Source organism: Helicoverpa armigera, chromosome 5, assembly GCF_030705265.1.
Source record: "Helicoverpa armigera isolate CAAS_96S chromosome 5, ASM3070526v1, whole genome shotgun sequence".
Lineage (NCBI taxonomy): Eukaryota > Metazoa > Arthropoda > Insecta > Lepidoptera > Noctuidae > Helicoverpa > Helicoverpa armigera.
Window position 1 is genome coordinate 5,887,115 of NC_087124.1, and position 21,798 is coordinate 5,908,912.

The window sequence follows — 21,798 nt, forward strand, 5'->3', positions numbered from 1 at the left end:
GATACTGGGATCTTCCGTCAAAAATTTGTGCAGTAAAATGTAGATATTTAATGATGTTGTATACAAGTGGTCAGGTGGAAGGTTGCGACGATGCGTGCAGGAACTTGTAGGCATTGTGTGCGGCGCGCAGCGGAAGCGCTAGTATCGTCATGACCACCGGAACTGCCGCTAAGCACATAGATCGTGAAGGCAGCTCGGCGTTAGCTAGCACCGTTAGTTTCAATACCAGTGCGACCTGCAAACAACGTAGTTATTGTTGGATATTTTTAAATCAACAAAGTTTATGATAATGCATAGTTCATAGTGACTTTAGAATCTTTAAACTTGAACGTGCGTATCTGCTGGACTATGTCAGTCACTCTAATTCTAATTCTACGGGAATTAAATTTCAGATATGATTGTAGGGAATCAGAAATTACTTACTGCTGTAAGAAATGGAATGATCTGCCACTGTATTCCTAAGCGTGAAGCGCATGCGTTTTCTTCAGTAGCAAGGTTTATGTCTGATTGGAAGTCGTGGCTGCGGTACACGTACATTAGACTGACTAGCTCCAGTAGCACCACTAGCGGCATCGCTACTCCTGTCATTAACGCGTCTAAGCTCTCCAGCAACGGTAAGCCGCCCTGCGCGGTAACAGATACATTCAATATACAACGTGAACCCGTAAAATACCTATATCAGTTTAGTATTGTTTGTATTTAATACTGACATTTGTTGCAACCACTAAACTGAGGCACATACAGGTTACCATGAGAATAGCGACAACACCTTGTTCCACTGAACTGAAAAAAAAAAAATATTACTTATAGCATTTGCAAAACTGCCTTTGGATTTAATACCTACAGGTTCGGAGTATTCGGGTGCCCCATGAAGTTAATTGAACGTAGTTCTCAGTCACAACCGCAGAATATTTGAAAAAGATAAAATATAAATAAATATTTAATAATCTAACTTACACAAATTTTACTCTGTATTCAAATATTGTATGCAGCGCTGTTTTCAACAACACAAATGAAACAGTCATGTATGAAACCATCAAACCACCAAATACTAGAGCTGTCCTGAAATCAACGAAATAACGAGTACTGAAACAATAGTAAAATACACTGAGGTCATCAGTGTAACATCAGTGCTACATACTAAGTACAATGAACCAAATCCTTATAAAATGAACAAAAAAAAGACTTACACGAGATGAGAGTAGCTACCCAACGATGTGCATTTGGAGTACATAGGTAACATCCAGAGCGTACCTATTGCGAAACAAAGATAATTTTAATTACATTCATCCTGTATAACATTGTATGAGTTATAGACAGTAGATAGCGCGTTCAACCGATCAACCAAACAAACATTCTTTAGTAGGTATGTGTACTCTTTGTAATGTTATGGGCGTGCTCCTATAACACATGTATGAAAATGTATTGCAAGCTATTAAATTTCCCCTTCAAACGGAGACTAAATTATTTGGTCCTGTATCGTAATGATCTACGTACTCTCGGATATGTCGTTAGTTTCCAATAGATTGAACTGCACGTAGTCGACGAGTGCACACATGGCCGCCGTGGCCGAGTGCAGCGCCGTCAGCATCAGCACTATGCACGAATGCCACACGTTCTCAGAGTTTAATGACGGGTCTACATGTCCGCTTGCTACAAAACAAAAAAATGCATAGTCACATTAGTTCCAATTATTCTAGCAGGGTTCAATGATCTCAACTGCTGTATTACTCATGGTACAGAATAAGTACAGTAGGTACATACCAAACCGATTAAGTCCTTTACCATGTATCAGCTCAGTTCCAACACTTACAGAATGTATATAAAGTGCCACTTCAAAAGCATCTGCCACACCCTATAATTTTAAATAACGTGGAAATATAAAGTACGGTGTAAAATAAAATCATTTTGAGGTAACACAGATAAGATGCATCAGGTACATACCGCTACAAATTGCTTAGTACCGAAGGCCCGGAAGGCTTTGGTTATAGTTTTGTATAAAGTCAGGTTAGATGCAGCAGTCCCTGCTAGCAGTAAAGTCCATAACCAAGGTACGATTAGTAACCACGGCCTTATGTTGTTCCAAATTAGCTAAAACTAACAAAATATAGACAAAACAAAGAATGCGGCTTAATTTTTTTGTAAACTGTCCATGCATTTGGATTGGATCTTGGGAAAATCGAAAATTTACACTCATACAACAATATTTGTCCATAAGTAAAATCTACTCCACGGTCGTACCTTCTACATTAAAATTTCTTATCTTAATAAATAAACATGTGTTAACTTTCGAATAGTGAGTGTTCATACCTCAACTTTAAGATGAAGAAGAGTATTTTAGTAAAATTTTACTTATTTGTACTTACTCGGCCATAACTTAGTTTTTCTACAACCATAATGGACCATAAAATAAGCCATGTAAAAATCAGGACCACTAGGAGTGGCAGGTTGAAATTACCCAAACCATGCTCTGAGCGATATTGAACCACTTCCACGCTGAAATAAGACAAGAAAATTATTATAAAAAGGAAGTGATAATCGTAGGAAAAAGAAAAGAAAACTAAAAATCGAACGTACTAGAAAAAGTTGTATGCAGGAGTGCTGAATAGAGCAGGATATTTTCCAGGAAAAGTTTCGTTGCATACTTTCACTTTATACGTTTGGGGGTTTCTCTTACTGCAATTCAAAATATGTTATAATTTTTAATAGCATTTGAGCGTAAGTTACTTGTAGTAATGTAAAAATATGTGACTTTAGTTTTTAATCTCTAGCAAAACCGGGTATCTGCGCAGTGCACCACAGTTCATTTGTTTTACGAATCAATTTACAGGATCTGATTTTTTTAGCAGACTGCACAATAAAAATGAACGCCTTCCCAACCCGAACGAAACTAATTTTAGTATTCTTTGCATGAAATTATGTAATGAATTTATGTACATACGCAGTAAAGGTAACGTTCCTCCAGGCCCTTTGGAAGAAGTCCATAGTGCTCATTGCATCTTCAGTCCCTTGTGTTGGAGAGCCTATTGAGAATCGAGGCTAAAACGAAACAAATCAATTAATGAAAGTCCCTGAAATCACCCTTCCTTGTGTATGCGTGATAGACCGGACGGACGTGTATTAAAATAATAGCACTTACCCCGTGGTATGACAGTTGTTTGATTTCTTTTAACTCTGGTTCATACGAGTTCAAATCATAATCCCTAAAATTAGAATAAATAGGACTATGAATCTGAATTTTCATAGTTAGTTTTTTTTTTAAAACAGGTCTTTCATGTTATAAATGGTTTCACACTATGCGGGTAGGTATACTTTACAGCATCGGTATTTTTTTGCGCTGTTTATGAGTTTATTAAATGAAATACCGACAAGAATTTGTTTAGAATTACGGGCGTTCCAAACCCAGTAGCGGCTTTAGGGTAGGGCGCGGTTGGGCGACGGCCCAGGGCGTTGGCATAAGCCGCAGGCGCCCAACCAAACCTTGGTCAGAATTTTACTCCTATTTTTGTTTTAAAATTTCATCAAATATCGCAGCTTACAAGAACGGTATCCAAATGTATGCATAGCATCAGGGCCGCCTTAACCTATGGTGCAGGTTGTGGACCTCCTGGACCAAGAAATTTCAATTAAATTAATGTACCTATTGTCATACAATGCTGGGCGCGTTAGATATACTACTTTTATGTCCCAAAACTCAAAATTTTCGCTTCGCTCGCGGTTTCTTTACTTTACACTTACATTTTTTTCCACATATAGCTACTTTTAATTTAATGTCCCAATACTCAAAAAAATTCGCGCTCCCTTCGCTCGCGGCTTCTTCACTTCACAGTCGCCTTTTATTATAAGCTTTTTCGGGCTTGCTTCACTTTATAGTTGTTTTTATTTTTCAAAATTTTTTTGTCTACCCTAGCAAAAAGGTAGCGTCGTTTTAAGTCCTTTTATTAATAAGAAAGTAACTTCTAGTTTCTATTTATAGTACTACTTTGAGTCCCAAAATTTTAATTCATAGGCGCCAACACCAATAAAGAGTTATCTACGTTTGGGCTACATTTTTAAGTCATTTTTGTTTTGAGTTCTAAAATATAACTCGCGCAATCAGAACCTGTGTTCCCTTGTTTTTGCATTCATCAACCAGCAATAACTTATGTACAATTGGGCTACATTTAAGGTAATTTTTGCTTTGACTTGTAAACAATAAAAAAAAATTCGCGCTCGCTTCGCTCGCGCAATCGGTAACTGCATATGTCTCTGTTTTTCGTATGGGTTTGAATTGCAGTTGGGGGCGCCGTAGAAATCTCGCCCAGGGCGCTAGTAGAGTTAAAGCCGGCACTGTCCAAACCGTGTGTAGATATTATCCGCGAGTGTGAAGCCGCTCTGAAATCCTGTTTGCCGTCAGTAAGTAATATCTCACCGGCAATAAGTAAAGGGCAGCTTGGCATCGGCCACCGAGTGGATCACGTACATCGCAGCTATGGCAGCTATGGAACAGCAGGTGACGGCGCGCACTATAGCATTTATACACATTGCTATGCCAATACCTACCACAACAGAAAATAACAATTATATCACTCAACAATTTTAAATAACTACTGTGTGGTTAAATAATCCTACTTATATCCTACTTCCTACTAATATTATAAACGCGAAAGTTTGTATGTATAGATGTATGGATGTTTGTTACTCTTTCACGCAAAAACTACTGAATGAATTTTAATGAAACTTTACAATAATATAGCTTATACATTAGAATAACACATAGGCTACAATTTGTAAACATATTGTTGGAAATACTAAAACTGCGCAGACGAAGTCGCGGGCACCAGCTAGTATATTATAAATGTGAAAGTTTTTGAGAAAGTATGGATGTAAGTTTGTTATTCAATCACGCAAAAACGGCTGGACCGATTTGATTGAAATTTGGTATGTAGATAGGTGATACCCTGGATTAACACATAGGCTACTTTTTATCAACACACCACGCGGGCGTAGCCGCTGGCGGAAGCTAGTAATATATAAAGATGGCTGGCTGGGCAAAACACCGTTCCTTTATGTTAAACGCTGATATATTTATTACGTAATTACCTATGAAAAACATATACTATGAACAGGCATCTTTTCTTACCGTCTAGCATGGGAATAATTCTGAATGCACGGCCAGGCCCGCTAAGGCTCCATTGTCCAAGGTATATTTCGAAATGTCGCAGTGGGTTTGCAAGGCTTGCTACAGCTACTATCAGGAACACCATGAAAAAAACTGCAATCAAAACAAACACGACCATGAGCAGAACTTAATGCTTTAATATATTGATTTCTGACACATAGGCGAATATAAGACATTTAAATAAAACTACTTGTACGGATTTTATCGCGGTTATATTAATATTATTTAATCCCGAAGTTTCGGATCCTTTACAACATCCATAGTCACGGGCAGACTTGATATTTTAGTTACAACAGCTACCCTACATTTTGTTGATTATTGACGTTTCACGCAATACGAGTTCACTATATCCTTAGGTCTAGCAGTTTTCGGCTTGGATTGGGACTTAATCTATACATATAATAAAATGATAAGAAAGTCGAAACTGTACATTGATTTTTTTTTTAAAGAATACTTAATACTTTATCCATAATCGATTCTGAACCCAAATATGTAGTTTTTAGAATTTTTGTCTGTATGTCTGTTTATCTGTTTGTCTGTATGTTTGTCCCGGATAAACTCAAAAAGTACTGCATGGATTTAAATCAAATTTTGCATGACTATTACCTGGGGGCCGGTTCAACACATAGGCTATATATTATCACGCTATCATCTACGGGGGTTGAGCAATGAATGATGAAATAAACGAAATTGGAAATTCTTTATTTCTCACGCAGACGAAGTCGCGGGCAACAGCTAGTAGTTTCTATAATGGTCAAGCTGGAAAGGATCCGAAACAGTGGGATTAAATAATATTAATATAATCGCGATAAAAGTAGTTTTATATTAATGCTTCAAATTGAAATCATTGCATCATAAAAATGTTGATGTAGGCAACTTACAGAATCCGCTGGTGAGTGCTGACGCTGATACTCGACAGTGCATAGTCATCAGTGCGCTGAGGGCGAGGGAGCCGAGTCGCATGCGCCGGCGACCCCGCACTCGCACGCGCGTCGTCCGCGCCGTCGCGTTGTCCATGTCCGTGATGTGAGACGTGGACCACACCACCGACCAATTACTTTGCTAAATTCATCAATAATATATCGTTGTAAACGAAGAGGTCTTTTTTTTTAACGACGTCAGAAATCATCAAATGACACCTCCCGCTGTGGGTTAGCAGCGACGAGGGAGTGTCAGACTCTTACTGACTAAAACCGTCGTAGGTTTCATGTGCCAGGGCCGCGGTATCTCTTTCGAACAACCCGCAGCCCCGGCAGGAACGAAGAGGTCTTGAACGATATTAGTAGGTACCTAGATACCTATTTATGCCGACTTACTACTCAATACCAGTAGCTATATTCAACTTTTAGATTACCCACAAAAATGACTTATCGACCAAACCCTAAAACCATTTTGGTCACCGGGTAGTAATACGTAACAAATCCATTAGCTGGATCATGAATATACGTAATTTTGAATGTTAGTAGAAGTAGTAACGAGTAACTGAAATTCATACCACATCTCGATCAAACGTTAGTATTGTTTCCATTGAGTTATCATGCCTGGCCTTGCCCGCCATGGCCATAGTATGTTACTTGTAATTTTTAGGTTCTTATAAAAAAGTCTAAGTACTTAAATAATTTTGTTTATCGCATAGTTGGAATATATTGTGAATGCACGTGAATTAAGTATGCCAAATCTTATTGTGACATATTCGTACCTAAACACTCTATTATACCAAAGACGAAGACAGTAGTTAAATAGGTTTTTATCTAGCTCTAAGTAATCTTCTTGGATAAAATGTACGTCAAACTTTTTGCGGGGGCGGCTCAGCTCAGTTTTGGCCCGCTCTGCACTATTGTTATATTATAACGTTTTACATTTTACATTAGCAGCAATCCCTGGACAAAACAATAACCCCTTGCGCAATTATTGTTCCTCTTAGCTCTTTCACGCAAAATAATGGATTTAAATGAAATTTGGCAGTATTAAGGCATCAGAATAACAGATGTATAGGCTATATTTTATACGAAACGGCGGCCGGAACTTAGTAAAACCATAAAGTTGTGAGATTATTCATTTATTAAATAATAATTTACAGTTTATAAAAACTCTTAATCGACCACTGATTAAAAAACTATAATTTTAACAATCAGCAACAGTCAAACTTTCCGCTATACATTGATGAGGACAGCGGTATTGAGCTTACAACTTACTACTACATTCTTTGTACAAACATAAGTTTATAAGGCTAGCCACAATGGTGTCTTCAACTTTCTACTGTTGAATACGGGCAGTTCGTTTTCACGCTTCGTTACTCGTAGGGCCAGGCTAAATACGATACACACTATAGGTGACAGCGGTGAGTGTTGAGTGTTGTCACGCTACAGCAGGTCGTGGTACGCGTGGTGTTATGGCGGCGGCGGCGCGGCGGGCTGCGGCGCCTCCTGCGGCAGCGTGAAGTTGGTGAGCAGGTCGCGCACCGCTGGCCACAGCGTGCACTCCGCGTGAGACTGGCTGAACTCGTTGAACCTGACACATTACAAGCACTTTCATATACCCACAAAATATAAAATCATTATAAATGACAAGTATCTGATCAAGTTTTGTTTGCATATTTTGAATAGATGCGCTTTTGAACTTCTTCTTACGTGATGGAAAATAAAGGATAAGCTTTTAATCTATATTAGAAAAGTTGAAGGGTGTGTTTTATAGTATTAGATAGCCCATTTAACGGGGAAGGATTTAGGCAACTTTTTTCTGTGTAGTTGTATCAAAGTACCTTTGAGACCGGATACAAAATAAACATTTAAAAACGTACCGTTTGAGATGCAAGCTGACGGCGATGAGATGCGGCTGCGCGTTCTGCTTGTCCGCCAGCTGCGTCACGTTCAGCTGCATGTCGTACACCAGCGGCAGCACCAGCTGCGTGTCGCCGCGCGTTAAGCAGATCTGCAAGCATACGGCAGGTTAATGGGACGTGAAAGTTGCTCAATTCAAATTCAAAACTATAAGATCTCATGTATGTAAGATCGGTTCCACGCTAGCTTATTATGCGCGCGTATAAACCTCCGGCTTACCTTCAGTTGCACAAAGCTCCATTAAAGTTAAAGGTTCTTTAAATCTTTTGCCGACTCTTTCTTTGCCAACTATGATAGCAATATGATGATGATCCTTTTATTTCAATGGGTCTTTGTGCAACTGACGTTAGACGCTTCCACGCGTTCGTTTGGCACACTAAATAAAATCGAGACAAGTGGTAATCGTATATTAGACTTACAAAGAAGAGTATCTTATGCTTGGCCAGCAGCACGGCGGGCTGTCCGGCGGGCACGATGGGCGGCGCGGCGGGCGGGATGCGCAGCGCCCAGTGCAGCTGCCACAGCGCGGGCGCGGCGGGCGCCAGCTCGGCGCGCATGAGCGCCACCAGCGAGCCCAGCGCCGCGCCCGGCGCGCCCCACGTGCGCGTCCAGCCCTGCAGCGCCGTCGCGCGGTACGGCGCGATCGCCACGCGCTGCTCGAAGAACTTCTCCATCACCTGTACAACACACCCACTTACTCACTGCAGCTCTCAGTGTTATAGGTGCTCGACCACTGCACCAATAAGGCAGTATAACAAAATTACAGAAATGATTCATTAGAGTTTTGTTCGTGATATCGTCCTCGTAGTAAGTACAGATTTTAAATATATTTCTTTATTTAAACTTTATGCACCAAAACATTAGGCGGACTCAATAGACATTCTTTCCAGTCTACCTGAGGGTGATGCAGAGAAAACATGGTAGGTGCATTAGCCAATAAGACATAAAAAAGTAGCTGAATATAATATACGAATAAATGATTATATAGTATCAAACCTGCAGATCATCAGCGGACCATTGCTCCTTGTTGTGGTCGGGCAGCGGCGTGAGCTGCAGATGTAGCGACTGCATGTGCTGCGGGTGCAGCGCCACGCGCGCCGCCAGCCCCGCGCTCTCGCACCGGAATGTTAGGCTCGTCGCCTCCACCGATACCAGTGTTAACTGTGCACACAGAGCCACGTCAACAACAACGTAGTTTGATAATAATGTCCTCCTAACGGATTATATTGGCTACGGCGGCTGTTCTCATTTAAATAGATTAGCCTGCTGCGCCGGACATATAGCATTTGAGCAGACACAGGAGCACTTCCTATTCTTTCACTTGCATAGCCCGATGGGACGGCAATCTGACACGACCAGAGAGACATCAGGCGCAGGACCGATATAAGCGTACTCTCCAATGCACGGGAGAATCAATCAACAACTTCCAGACTACGGGCTGCTTTGTGAATGTGTTAGAAAATCCACAAAAGCGATTTCGGTCCGACGATATAGCGCGATATGCTTCAGATATATAAACATATGAGCAATAGAACATGTATACTGACAAATTCCTCCTGCTGCACGAAGCGCTGCAGCGTGCGCTTCATGTAGACGCAGGCGAGCGCTGCAGCGGCGCGCGCCGCCGGCGCCGCCCGCCGGCGCCTCGCCCGGCGTGCACAGCGTCTCCAGCTTGCACACCGCCAGCGGCGTCGCCGGAGCCCCGCCCAGCCGCGCCCACCGCCGCCGCGCGAGCTGCTCGAGCTCGCCTGGGGCCTGCTGCACAGCGGGACAATCAACTCATTGTACAATACGTTTCTTTATACATATATATTTGGTGTATACAGACATTGTGCGAGACGTTGCGCAGAAATTTTAAGGTTTCGATAGGTGACGGAGATATGACAGTCGCGAGACACTATCAAGTTCAGCAAAACATTACACTTTATTTTATACTACCATCCAACTATTCTTGAGTGGACTTCGAGGGAAACTTAAAGTGGTTAATAATAGGGTCTCATACATACGTAGAGTCGTTTTACATATTATATAAATTTCGAGCATTTTCCTATGTATTTCATATACAGGGTTATAGGTAAAACACTAACAACCTCTCGGGACCATATTACTAATATCATAAACTAAAACTTTTGTTCTATGACTTTTAATAATTCTCAGATTTTAGTTCATCAAAATTTTCACACAAAAATTAAAATATTTCAAGTGTACGCTCTAAAATTTACGAAGTCTATGCGAAGCACAGTAATCAGTAGTACAAAAACAGCGGAGGGGCGGGGCTCGGGTGGGGAGGGTTTGACCTATTTACGAGCGGCCGTCAGTCGTTTTAATGCGCCCGCGTCGCATCATACGTGTTCTCGTAGCAAAATTCGGTGGAGCGAACGTAATTCTCTAACGTAAAATCTTTACAGTATGGCGTATCGATATTCAAATGTCGAGTACACGGAAATGGTGCGAACGCTTGCTAGGTGTGATGACAATGTTTCGGAAGCCTGTCGCCAATACGCTATACGATTCCCAAACATCCCTACACCTCGCTGAGTAACAATGCTAGCCGCCACACAGCGGTTACGAGATTACGGGCAATTCCAGCATGCCATCAGGGATAGTGATCGTCCACCGAGGCACACAGAACGAGAAGTTTTTTTCTTTATTGACCTTTTCGTAAAAAGGCGGGAAGTCGTAGCGTAGCGAGTTACCAATTCAAAAGTATGACTAGGTACGAGAATAGTGCGCGGGAGGCGTAGGGTAGGTAAAGATCTTGCAGTCATTCTAAAAATGCAAACCCTTCTCCAAACGAATTTATTGTAATGTGTGATAATCTCGACTCGTCCGCAGACTCTAAGGTCGACTAATCGCTCGACTGGTCTCGATCGGGCCTTTTGTTGGTGAAGAAATGTAGGGGCGTGCAAATTTTATCACTATAGCAAAATAGAGTTGAAATGTGTTAGATAGACCAATGAAATCTTGTAGGTTTGTTTTTGGCAAATGTATTATGTTTTATAAAAAGTCATAGAACAAAAGTTGTACTTTATGATGTTAGTAATACAGTCCTGCAAGGTTGTTAGTGTTTTACCAATAACCCTGTATATGATATAAAACAAGTATTTAGACAGACAAAATGATATCATGTCATGGATTTAAGAATATAAAACTAACCCTTATGATCAATGTGATGCCTAGGCGAGGGGTGGTGTCCGGGCGAGGGGCGTGGCAGTGAGGGCGAAGCCGGCCAGGCCGTGAAGGGGGAGGTGGGCGGCGGGTGCGGGGAGGCGGCGGGCGCAGCGTGAGGAGACGGCGCCATGGGGGACGCGGGCGACGCCGAGATACCGCCCCCCGCGCCACCACCCGCCCCGCCCGCGCCTCCAGGCGGGGACGTCAGGTTGAACGATCCTCCACCCATCTGTGAACAGACCAACGTGTATACTCATACTGCTCATTCTACTTCTACAAGACAGACGTTATGAGCGGTCTTTGACACAGTTTATAAGTACCTGGTGCTGCGCAGGCGATGCTGGGTGAGGGGTGACAGGCGCGGAGTGCGGTGTGTGCGGCTGCGGCGGTGTTAACGGCGCCGGGAACCTCAAACCACCTAAGAAAAGAACGAATATATTTTTTTTCCTGCTTGTATGTAATCACTGGTGTATGTGTTTGTCCTTATTTTTTTCACTTTATTTATTACCAGGTGGCATAGGCGACATGGGCGATGGCGGGTTGTCATCTTCAGCTAACAGTCTTGCGCTCATATTGTCTTCAACGTACCGCGATAGGAATGCCTGTGAATCAAGTAATGTTACATTATCCTTTAAAATCCATCCAGCCCTGCAAAGGACATTAGTAAGGAAGACATGGTTATGTTATTTACCTTCAAACCGAGTGCAGGAGCGAACTCGTCGACGACAGTGTTACGATCGAACTTGGAGTAAGCTCCGTCGCGTATCGTGATGATGCCGCCGCCGCGGATACCCACTTCCAGAGTATGCGCCCGCGTATACTATGCGGATCTAAGAGGATAGTATGATAGTTATTAGTTTTATTTTCATTATGATTTATTCCTAAATGCGCGTCCTCTGTGCAAAACTTTGCGCAAATTTGTTATGTGCGCAACTAATAATTTGTAGCAAAATGTATACATTAACAATTACTGTAACACGACGCATTCCACAATATTTTTTGCATAAAATATCATGCGTGAAATGCAAATTATATTAGCGCGCATGGCGCATGGTAGAGGGTTGCCTCATTTCATATCATATCATATCATTTATTGCATTCCATAATGTACATTTGGTGGAAAATATAAAATAATAGAGGTAGTCACAATTATGGACCCTGATGGGCACAGCAAAGAGTTAGAAGAGAGGAAGGCGTTTAATGTAATATAGTAGGTAGTATGTAGTATATTATTCAAGTATTTATTTATATTATAATATTGCGTATATTTTTGTGTAGCATAACTTCATTTTATAGTTATTTTTCTTTATATGTTGCTTTTATTTAATTTTAAGTTATTTCTTTATCGGTAATATACTCGTTGATTGTATAGTATGCTTTTTTTATTAAAATTTGTTTTAGGATGTTAAGGAATTTTGTGTCACTTGTTTCGTCCTTGATTTTGTTGGGCAATTTATTGTATATTTTGATGCACATCACGTAGGGGCTGTTGGAGTGTAGTGTCATGTTGGAGGTAGGTAGCATCAGCATATTTTTGTGTCTCAGTGATCTATTGGTGTGTTTGTCTCCGCGTTTGGTAAAGAACTTTGAGTATCTCCTAACGAATTTACATATTTCTAATATGTAGAATAATGTAGATGCATGGTAATGTGAGTATTTTGTGTTTTTGGAAATAGGGTTTGCAGCTGTCTGTTTGTTCTATGTTTGTTAGTATGCGGATTAGTTTCTTTTGTAGAGTGAAGAGTGATGGTGCGTCGGTGCTGTGTCCCCACATGATGATGCCGTAGCTGAACCAGGAGTGCGCATATGCGTAGTAAGTACTTAGAGCAGTTGGTAGGTCCGTGGTTACCTTTACTTCGCGAAAAGCGTAAATAAATTTGGAGATCTTGGATTTAATATTTTGTATGTGCGTCTTCCAGTTTATATGAGTGTCTATGGTAAGTCCGAGTAGTGTGAAGTTGTCGACAACATCTATTTTTGTATTGTTAGTTGAGAAGTTAATTGTTATTGGGGATTTTTGATAGGGGTATTTCAGCATCCAGCCGTTCTTAATATTTTATCTATCTGCTGATTCGCTACTACAGCTACAATTTTAACATTGCCCCCATAAAAGTAATGTCCAATTCCTATATAACACAACACTTAAAATATTTTAAACGGCCATTAGACAAGCTACAAAGTTACCTTTCTCCAGGAGTGTGCCAGCAGCGTGAAGGTAGGCGTGGGCATAAGTGTCCGCACGTGATGCAGCCCCAGCTGCGGCAGGGTCGGCAGTCGGGACAGCGCCAGCAGCGGCCCGTACGTCTCGCGGAGTACCACGCCAAACGACATCAGGTCTTTGTGGCTGTACGGAATGTATTGGGTATTTTAAGTACAAATGCAGATAATTTCGATCACAATCAATTTGCACTATGTGTGGATTTAATAAACATGTTATGATTGCTTGATATATTGAACTCCGTAAGTGAACCAGTTGTATTTCTTTCAAACTGACACGATTAAAAATAAATTATAGCAATAACCATAAAATAGTGACAAGCACTTGAAAAGGGTACTTTCTATGTCAGTAAGTGCAAAATGCGCAAAGTTATCCCTTCTATCGAATCTAAATTATTTTTTGTTATGTACTAATTGTACTATAGTTGGTATTGTTATGTGTATTGATTGCATTACAACCTTACAGACGATTATTGCAAAAATTACATTCTCTTTTGCTTCAAGAATTGCAAAGTGGTTGTCGAATATCATGTAGGAGAAATACCATAGTGGACTAATCAAATAGGTTGAATATAAACAGAGGTTAATAATCACCAGTTAATATAATGGTCGAGATGATGATGCAGCAGATGGTGCGCGTTGGCAGCGGGCTGATGCGCCGGCGTGGCCAGCGAGTAGCGCTGCGCCGCCGCGCTCCACTGCAGCACGGCCGTCGCCCGCGCCGCCGTGCCGAACCCCACCACCAGCGACCGGTACGTGTAGGACCGGATGCATACACCCGACCATAGCGTCTCGCGCTCTGTGTCACGAAGCAAGAGTTCAACTAACGTGTTTCGTAAATTCCAATACTAGTAAATTCAACGAAATATGACGCGCAGTCGTGTTCTGAAAATGTTGTTACGCAAAAACAAAAATATATGCCATGTCACCCTTTATATACTACCACAGTACCCATTACAGTTCCTTAAGTACTCCTCTGTACACCTACACTCCCTTGTGATTCCACATTCGAAATTTTCAGCCACATCGGATGTATGTGCTCACAACCCTTTCTAAGACTGGATCTGCCCCTAACGATGCTACAATATAATGGTGGCCATAGAGTGATATTGGCCGCGCTCCATATTCTCACGACCCTTTTGAAGGCAGTATACGCCCCTAAATATTATAATACAGTATAATGGTAGCCATGGACTGATATTATTATATGTAAAAATACAGTTCTTCTCAAGTTCAACTTTGACATAGTGTAATAGTTAAAGAGTTCTCACCGTGTGCAGGCCTGAGCATGAAGTCGTGCAGCAATGTATGCAGATGCACGATGGCGGCCCAGTCGGCGAGGAACGCATCCGCCGTGCGGCCCGCGTCCGTGCCCAGGTCGTACTGCAGGTATACGCAGCGACGCTCGCCTATGACAAGTACTTTATATAGTTAGTAACATGTGTATAACAAGTATACATTTAGTAACATGTATATATCTAGTAACATGTATATAACACGTATACATTTAGTAACGTGTATATAACAAGTATACTTTTAGTAACATGTGTATAACAAGTAAACATTTAGTGACGCTTTGGACACTGCTATTTTATATATATGGTAATACTGTGACGATAGTGGGTATGTTCGATAAATAAATAAACATGTTTTACAACTACACAGTTTAAGGTTGCGCAATGTATTCTTTACATAGAGGAACAATAATACAAATATAAGATAATACAACGGATGTAAATAAATGGCTTTGCAGCTGACTTTATTCAGTAATTTCTCGTCATCAGACTGACAATGTGCGTGAAGCGTGGTTATTGGGCATCACTACAAAGTACAAAACAAAGTCCCTTTGAATGCTTAAATCTTCAAACTAAAATTTTTTAATAGATAGAGTGGAAGAATTAAAGAGGAAGGTTTATACGTATAATAATATACATAAAATAGTGGGGAAGTACTGTTATCCCGTGCGAAGCCAAAGTGGGTCGCTTTTCAAGAATAAATGAGTATCGTACCTTGTTCTCTCGGGTTGGGGGTCCGCACGGGCGAGCCGTGGAACACAATCTCCGCAGTCCAGACTCGTGCCTGGTTCTTAGTAGTGAGTCGTATGGTGGCGGCCAGCAGACGCTCGCGCAGCGCGGCGGCGGCGCGGACAGGCGCCGGCGGGCGGCGGCAGCGCCACCACGCATGCCCAGCGCCGACCCGCTCCACTCCGGCTGCACGCCGCCGTGCGTCACGCCGCGACGCGCCAACTAAGCACATAAATACACTTTTGTAATATCACACAAGTGCAATTTTTATACAAATGTCTCGTGACTACCCTTCTACGTCCGATTAATCGAAGTCCGATTTTTTGCAGGAGAAAAGCAAAACACACTGATAGCAATAATGCAATGGACACTTTCTAAAAAATATTGGAACAGAAAATTCTAGTCAGAAATCCTAGCCAGCAAATCGACCCGATTATCTATCCTATCCAATCCAATCAACAAAATTTTACTTGGACGGGCAGCCTTATAGTCAATCACTAACATCAATATTCATATTTACTTCGATTATTTTACATTAGACAAAATTATAAAATTGTATACCAACCTCCTGCGCTAGGTTAACGAAAGGTACGCGTTCATCCGCGGCGGCGACGACATGAGCGAGCTCGGGGATGAAGTAGGCCGGCTGACGCACGCGCACTATGCGTTGCGACGCCGCCGACAACTTACGCTTGCCTGGCTGCATGCCTGAGTAACAAACGCTCTTATAAGTCACGTTTTAAAAAATAATGTAAATAACGTCAAATTAAACTGATAAATAAGCACTTTGAGGATGTCAAAAAAAAGAATAACGAAAACACCCTTCACCCTTCCTCTGTGTTGAGAAGAAGAGGCACAACACTTAAATAAGTCATATCTTCTATGTATAAGAAATTAAAGGAACCTTACCTGGTGTATCAAGCGGCGTGAACGGTCCATGCGTGAGAGTAAACGTGTCCAATTCAACCAAGGAGTTCAGTTTCAAGTAGGCTCGAGTCGCTGTAGTCGAGGTTGATGCACTGCTGGCGGAACCCTGTACCATCCAAGATTTATAATAAACCTCAGCTTTGTAAGGACGTAGGTACATATTTTAAGTACTTTATTATAAGTTTCGTGTATTGTTTGTGTGGAAATCTTGCAATAATAAATCAGATTTATTGAAAGCAACACGTCTTTGCAAATACCACCTCCTTTTTTAAATTAAATACACTTTTAATCTAGTAAGCTATTGATTTATCCAATATAAACATCACGGAACTAAGGATAAAGTCGCTAAAATTTAGTTTAAAAATTGCGCAACTTAGCGCAATCTTGCGCAACATTGTGCAAAGTTGCGCAATATATATATATTTTTTTGCTTATCGTTCACTGAAGTGTTCAGATGTGATGGGGCCAAGAAGAAACTTTATATACTATAGTAACACGGGAGTGGTACCTCGTCCTCGCACTCATCAGGCGTGCAGCGCCTTGCGCCGGCGAGGTGGAAGGACAGCGCCACGGAGCACGCGCTGCCGCTGTTGGCGCTGTTGCTCGTAGTAGCTGTACTGCCAGCCGCTACTTCTTTCATTTCTACGATCTGAGACAACATTACGACGATTATTTATTATAGAAAAATGTTTGTCAAATGGATTTACGAGAAGTTGAAAATTCTTGTGCTTTTATTCATTAGCTAAATCTTAAAAACGATTATGATTAAAACAGTTGGGTATGTTTTTATATGTCATTTTGCGAAAGAAACTGTATTTTTTTACCTGTCGCGGGTTCACGCAAATACTACTGACAGTATAATGAGCACACATAGTCTAGAGATAAGGTTCTAGGCTGAAACAAAACCGACGTGGGCTAAATTAATCCAGGTGCCGGAAGTATTTCCTGGGAACACGGGTGGAACTCCGGGCAATACCTAGTTAACTTTATGGAAAGTGACAGTAAAATTAACAAATGCGTAAGTTAGTAATGTAATTTATGATGTGATATAACTGACCAGTATATGATCGGTGTGTCGGTGCAGCGTGACGTAGAGCCGGTCGGGCGACAGCTTGCTGAGCGGGTGGTCGGGCCCGTGCAGGAACGGCAGGTGCTCGCACACGCTCGCCGGCAGGTGCTGCAGGGTCTTCTCGCAACGACGCGCCACTAACCAGAACCTAGTGGAATTGTTTAACAATTTTATAGGATTTTTTTGTATGATGAGACACGGCAGCCAAGAGTGTAGTCCAGTTTCGTAAACGAAGAAAGTGTAATGAATCCTTCATTAGCAATCATCGCGTCTTAGGTATATTTTTAAATTACGTTTGACGTTATATTGCAAAATATGTATTAGGATTGACTTAGCTTTTAGATATTTTGCTAAAAAAAAACATTATACTATAACTTGCAGGGACACATGAAAGCATGTATGGCAGAGTGCAAGGTTAGCAAAAACGTGTGAAATTGTGAGGCACGCAAGGCACGGATAGTTACTGTTCCGAGTTAGCGGTTATATCTGGGGGTTTACGCGAAATATACCCGGTATTCGAACACCGTGTTTCAAACAACCCCCTGCATCCCACGACCAGAAGAGGCAATACTCAATTAGGGATTCAACCCAAAACCGATCCCTAAAAACCGTTAAAATTATTCATAACCGTAGAAACACGGGTATTCACCTTAGTTGCGTGAGCAGCGTCTTAATAAGCGGCACATTGGTGGCGGCGAGCGCGTTGGCGAGGTCGGGCATGCGCGGCGTGGCGGGGTAGGCGGGCACGCGGGCCCGCAGCCGCCCGCCGTGCGCGCCACGCACACCAGCAGCTGCTCCGCGCGCAGGCACGGCGCCACCACCGAGCACGCCAGCACGCACGGCCAGCCGCTCACGCTGCACTCCACCTGTGTAACAACACCAGTGAATAAACCACTTGTGATATAAACTGAACGACTCAATACAGGTACTACAATTTCATCCTACTAATATTATAAACGCGAAAGTTTGTATGTATGGATGTATGGATGTTTGTTACTCTTTCACGCAAAAACTACTGAATGGATTTTAATGAAACTTTACAATAATATAGCTTATACATCAAAATAACACATAGGCTACAATTTGTAAACATATTGTTCGAAATACTAAACCTGCGCAGACGAAGTCGCGGGCACCAGCTAGTCACATATAAAATTATACTAACAATAACTCTGAAAGTTTACATGTACACAATATAGATTTTACCGGGACTTTGCAGTACATAATATAATTTTACCTCAGAATCAGGCTAATGTACTGCAGGACTAACTCATGCAAAACTATTTACGTAACTACCTTGGTACAGATGGTTATGATTTCATGAGTAACCATAGAGTTTCTAGCCCGTTCTTTTCCATAGGAAGCTACTTTGGATTGGACAATTAGAATTTAAACTTTTAATTTTTTTTGACGTTCATAATTAAAGTGCTTGTAAAGACCTAAATGAAATAAATGATTTGACCTCGACTTGATTACAGTTGATGCTTAATTTGATGAAATGATCATAGCTCACCCCCAAATCATTGAGCAGCACTTTGAGATCGTTGAGGCGCTGTCGGCTGCGCACGTGCACGGTGTGCGCGAGCAGACGCTCCATGGAGGGCGCGTGCGGCGTGAGCGCGCTGGCCACGCGCTCGCCGCCCGCCAGCGCCGGCACGTGCCACACGCACAGCTGCGAGCCTTCCGCGCCGATGATCAGCCGGTAACCCAGCTCGCAACCCAGCTCCCTGCGTAATAGAACTTATACTTGCAGTTTACCATTGAAAATAATCATGGCCACCACCAACTGTTTAGGGACATCTGAGAGTCATTATAGTATGTATTAGTTTATAATTATTTTTATGTTAATTGTTATTTGTGTATTGTATGTTCTATGGGCCCTAGTTGCCTGAATTAAAGGAATAAATAAATAAAAAAATAAATTATGTGAATTTTCAGACATGGTATTATAAATAAAACTTATAATTATTAGGCATAAAATTCAAAAACAACAGCATCCTGAAATCGCCCACCCTTCCTACTTCCTATGGTTATGACTGGAAAGAAGCAGTAATAAAAGTTTTTTTCTAAACAGCCGTCAAATAGCAAGAAATAAAATACGAAATGAGACAACTTTGTGAACATACCTCCAATAAGAGACCTGTAGTTTCTGTCCGGGTGTATATCTGTCTACTTGGAGATGACGCGATAGGCGGTCTCGGCACAGTCTCAGCGTCTGCGTGTAGAGCAGCTCGAGAGAGAGCGAGCGACAGAAGTAGCGCAACGCAGTCAATGCTCCGCTAAGTCCGGCTGCAGCTAATCTTGCCTGCGCCACTCCGCGCAACCACGCTAGTTGCGAACTGTGCACGAGGGGCTTGCCCTCTACAAAAGATATTCAATATTAGTACCTTAGTATTTCACTGATATCATACGAATATTGCAAACATGGTTTCTTTTCTGGGTTTGATAAAGCTAGACTTTATTTGACTACCTTTTTTTATTTTTTTTATTTGTAAGGTGGGAAAATAAGGCACATTTAAACAGAAATAAAAACATTCAATTAGAAGTGCATCTTACTTATACAAATTACTTACCGCCAGTTTCACTGTCTTGAATTAGTATCGCAATATCCAACAGACGCCATGGCAAGTTGGGTGCATCCCCCATCACAGTGAGAGAAACACTGAACTCTTGACCTACAGTAAATGTGGCGCGCCCATTCTCCACCTACAATTATAAAAGATTAAACATGAAGTACAGGATTCAGATTCTCATAAAGTGAAGATATCTCATGAGGAAGGAAAAACATGAATTAATTTTCAAGTTAGAACTATACCTTCAAGTTCCTAATATCGCTAGGTAAAGAAGCAGTAGTAAGGCGTTGGCGCACAACATGCGCAAGAGCACGCAATGTGGTGCGGCGCTCGCCGGCCGTCAGCGACGGAGGCGGGACCAGCCGCTCCCTGATCACTGCCGGCAATCTACTGTATGTACCCAGCGTCAGCACCTCTACTGCTGCCGCCATGTGGAAAGTTGGTAACCTGTGTATTGAAACATTTGATTAACTCCTACAGAATTCAAAATCCAGTGATAAGACTAACTGTACTTCTTTTCCAATGAATTCCCTACTTTTCCCTGCAACCCATCCTACTTTAAAGTAATAACAATACACCAACAGGAAAAACAAATCACTACAACATATTTATTAAATTCTATTCATCAAAAACTAGCTTCCATCAGATATTCCTTTCGCTTCCTGACACATGTTATTCTATTTTACAAGTCTCATAAACACCAAGTTTGATCAGAATTTCAACCTTTTTCATGTGAAGAACTTGAAGAAGTAAAAATGCAGTAACAAATATACACATATTCAGGATTTTGGACCACTAATACTCGCAAAGCGTAATCTGTGCTACTAAGTTAGTTTGGTATAAAAGATTAGTAGTCAATCCACTAATATTATTAGCACAAAAGCGCAAATTGCAACTTTAAAAAAACATTATTTTTTTGGAGACAACTTGCACAAATGCAGTTGGTGGGTGGGTGAACCTGCCTCATACTATAGATAACAGAAGGTCCATCAGCCTATGTGCAAAATCTAAGCATAACTTTATTATATAGTATCAATTACTTTTTAAAATAAAATTACAAACCTGGCATGGACCAGAGTCTCACGAGCTACTCTGGCCAAAACATCAGCTGTCTCCACAAACAGCAAGGCTTGTTTGTCAAGGAATGCCATAATATGAGCAGAGCGATCCACTTTTGTGGCACTGCTTGCCCATTTTACTAAGGCTAACAAGCGCACAAACAACTGTCGCGTTCGTGCACTAAATTTATATATCTCAATTTTGCGCTCCATATCTGTTTTGCGAGGTAAACTGTAAATAGAAAAAAAAACATTGCAAATGTACTATCATGTTTGTATGAAAGAGTATTTGTGTCGACAGTAAAATACTTACAGCTCAGCCAATACTGTGAGTTCATCGTAAGTCCTTTGTACGATAAAGTCTATCAGTAATGCTAGCGATATGGATCCACCTCGAGCTCCTCCACCTTCGGCACCCTGGGTGCAACCTTCTATTGCTACTGGCACCATGATTAGTTACTGATTACTACAATAACCGAAAATCCTACTACTGCTTAGCATCACATATTACTTATGAGTTTAAACACATTTTTCACAATGTTATAACTTTTGTTAGGACAAGTAATGATTGAGAAATAAAATACTAGTGCGACAGAACGCCACACACAAATTCGTTTTGACATTTACTAAAACAGATTAAAAATATTGTTTGAAGTTGCCTAAATTGCTCAACTTTTCAATAGGTTAAAAACATTGTGATGCTGTTTAATTTTGTAAGTCGATTCAGCATGAAACAAATTAACCAGTTCAGAGGCTGA

The 21,798-nt window shown here is 41.4% G+C and overlaps 2 protein-coding genes across 3 annotated transcripts; both read right to left on the reverse strand.

The window, feature by feature from the left end:
- Positions 1-33: 33 nt before the first annotated feature.
- On the reverse strand, positions 34-6,864 carry LOC110369704 (sodium- and chloride-dependent neutral and basic amino acid transporter B(0+)). 2 transcript variants are annotated; one of them, XM_021325223.3, is made up of 16 exons: positions 6,657-6,864; positions 6,043-6,223; positions 5,123-5,254; positions 4,412-4,538; positions 3,140-3,203; positions 2,942-3,039; positions 2,578-2,676; positions 2,367-2,496; positions 1,945-2,091; positions 1,765-1,855; positions 1,498-1,653; positions 1,191-1,254; positions 958-1,062; positions 711-783; positions 424-624; positions 34-235 (listed from the first exon to the last, which is right to left on the reverse strand). In XM_021325223.3, exons 1-16 carry the CDS (start codon positions 6,723-6,725, stop codon positions 71-73), a joined length of 1,902 nt encoding a protein of 633 aa, XP_021180898.2. In that variant the 5' UTR covers positions 6,726-6,864; the 3' UTR covers positions 34-70. The 2 variants fall into 2 exon arrangements, with proteins under 2 accessions (XP_021180898.2, XP_021180908.2); XM_021325233.3 differs by lacking the exon at positions 958-1,062.
- Positions 6,865-7,204: 340 nt separating this feature from the next.
- On the reverse strand, positions 7,205-21,684 carry LOC110382569 (mediator of RNA polymerase II transcription subunit 14). Its single transcript, XM_064034967.1, is given in 30 exon segments — positions 7,205-7,672; positions 7,962-8,092; positions 8,421-8,678; positions 8,998-9,162; positions 9,549-9,630; positions 9,632-9,731; positions 9,734-9,756; positions 11,154-11,401; positions 11,493-11,590; positions 11,681-11,774; positions 11,864-11,972; positions 11,974-12,002; positions 13,357-13,516; positions 13,984-14,188; positions 14,661-14,798; positions 15,399-15,535; positions 15,537-15,566; positions 15,568-15,635; positions 15,979-16,121; positions 16,323-16,446; positions 16,849-16,989; positions 17,398-17,557; positions 18,059-18,188; positions 18,191-18,275; positions 18,923-19,136; positions 19,536-19,770; positions 19,983-20,115; positions 20,225-20,429; positions 21,045-21,272; positions 21,354-21,684. Coding segments are annotated over 30 exon segments (4,131 nt in total). The 5' UTR covers positions 21,491-21,684; the 3' UTR covers positions 7,205-7,551.
- Between the last annotated feature and the right edge of the window lie 114 nt (positions 21,685-21,798).

What these genes read in the sequence shown, in the direction of transcription:
- LOC110369704 (XM_021325223.3), bottom strand. Translation starts at nt 6,725, where the DNA reads ATGGCCATGGCGGGCAAGGCCAGGCATGATAACTCAATGGAAACAATA. An exon ending in TAACGTTTGATCGAGATGTG is followed by an intron (nt 6,224 to 6,656) that starts GTATGAATTTCA and finishes TGATGAATTTAG; the next exon opens with CAAAGTAATTGGTCGGTGGT. An exon ending in GTTTAGTGGTTGCAACAAAT is followed by an intron (nt 625 to 710) that starts GTCAGTATTAAA and finishes GTTACCGCGCAG; the next exon opens with GGCGGCTTACCGTTGCTGGA.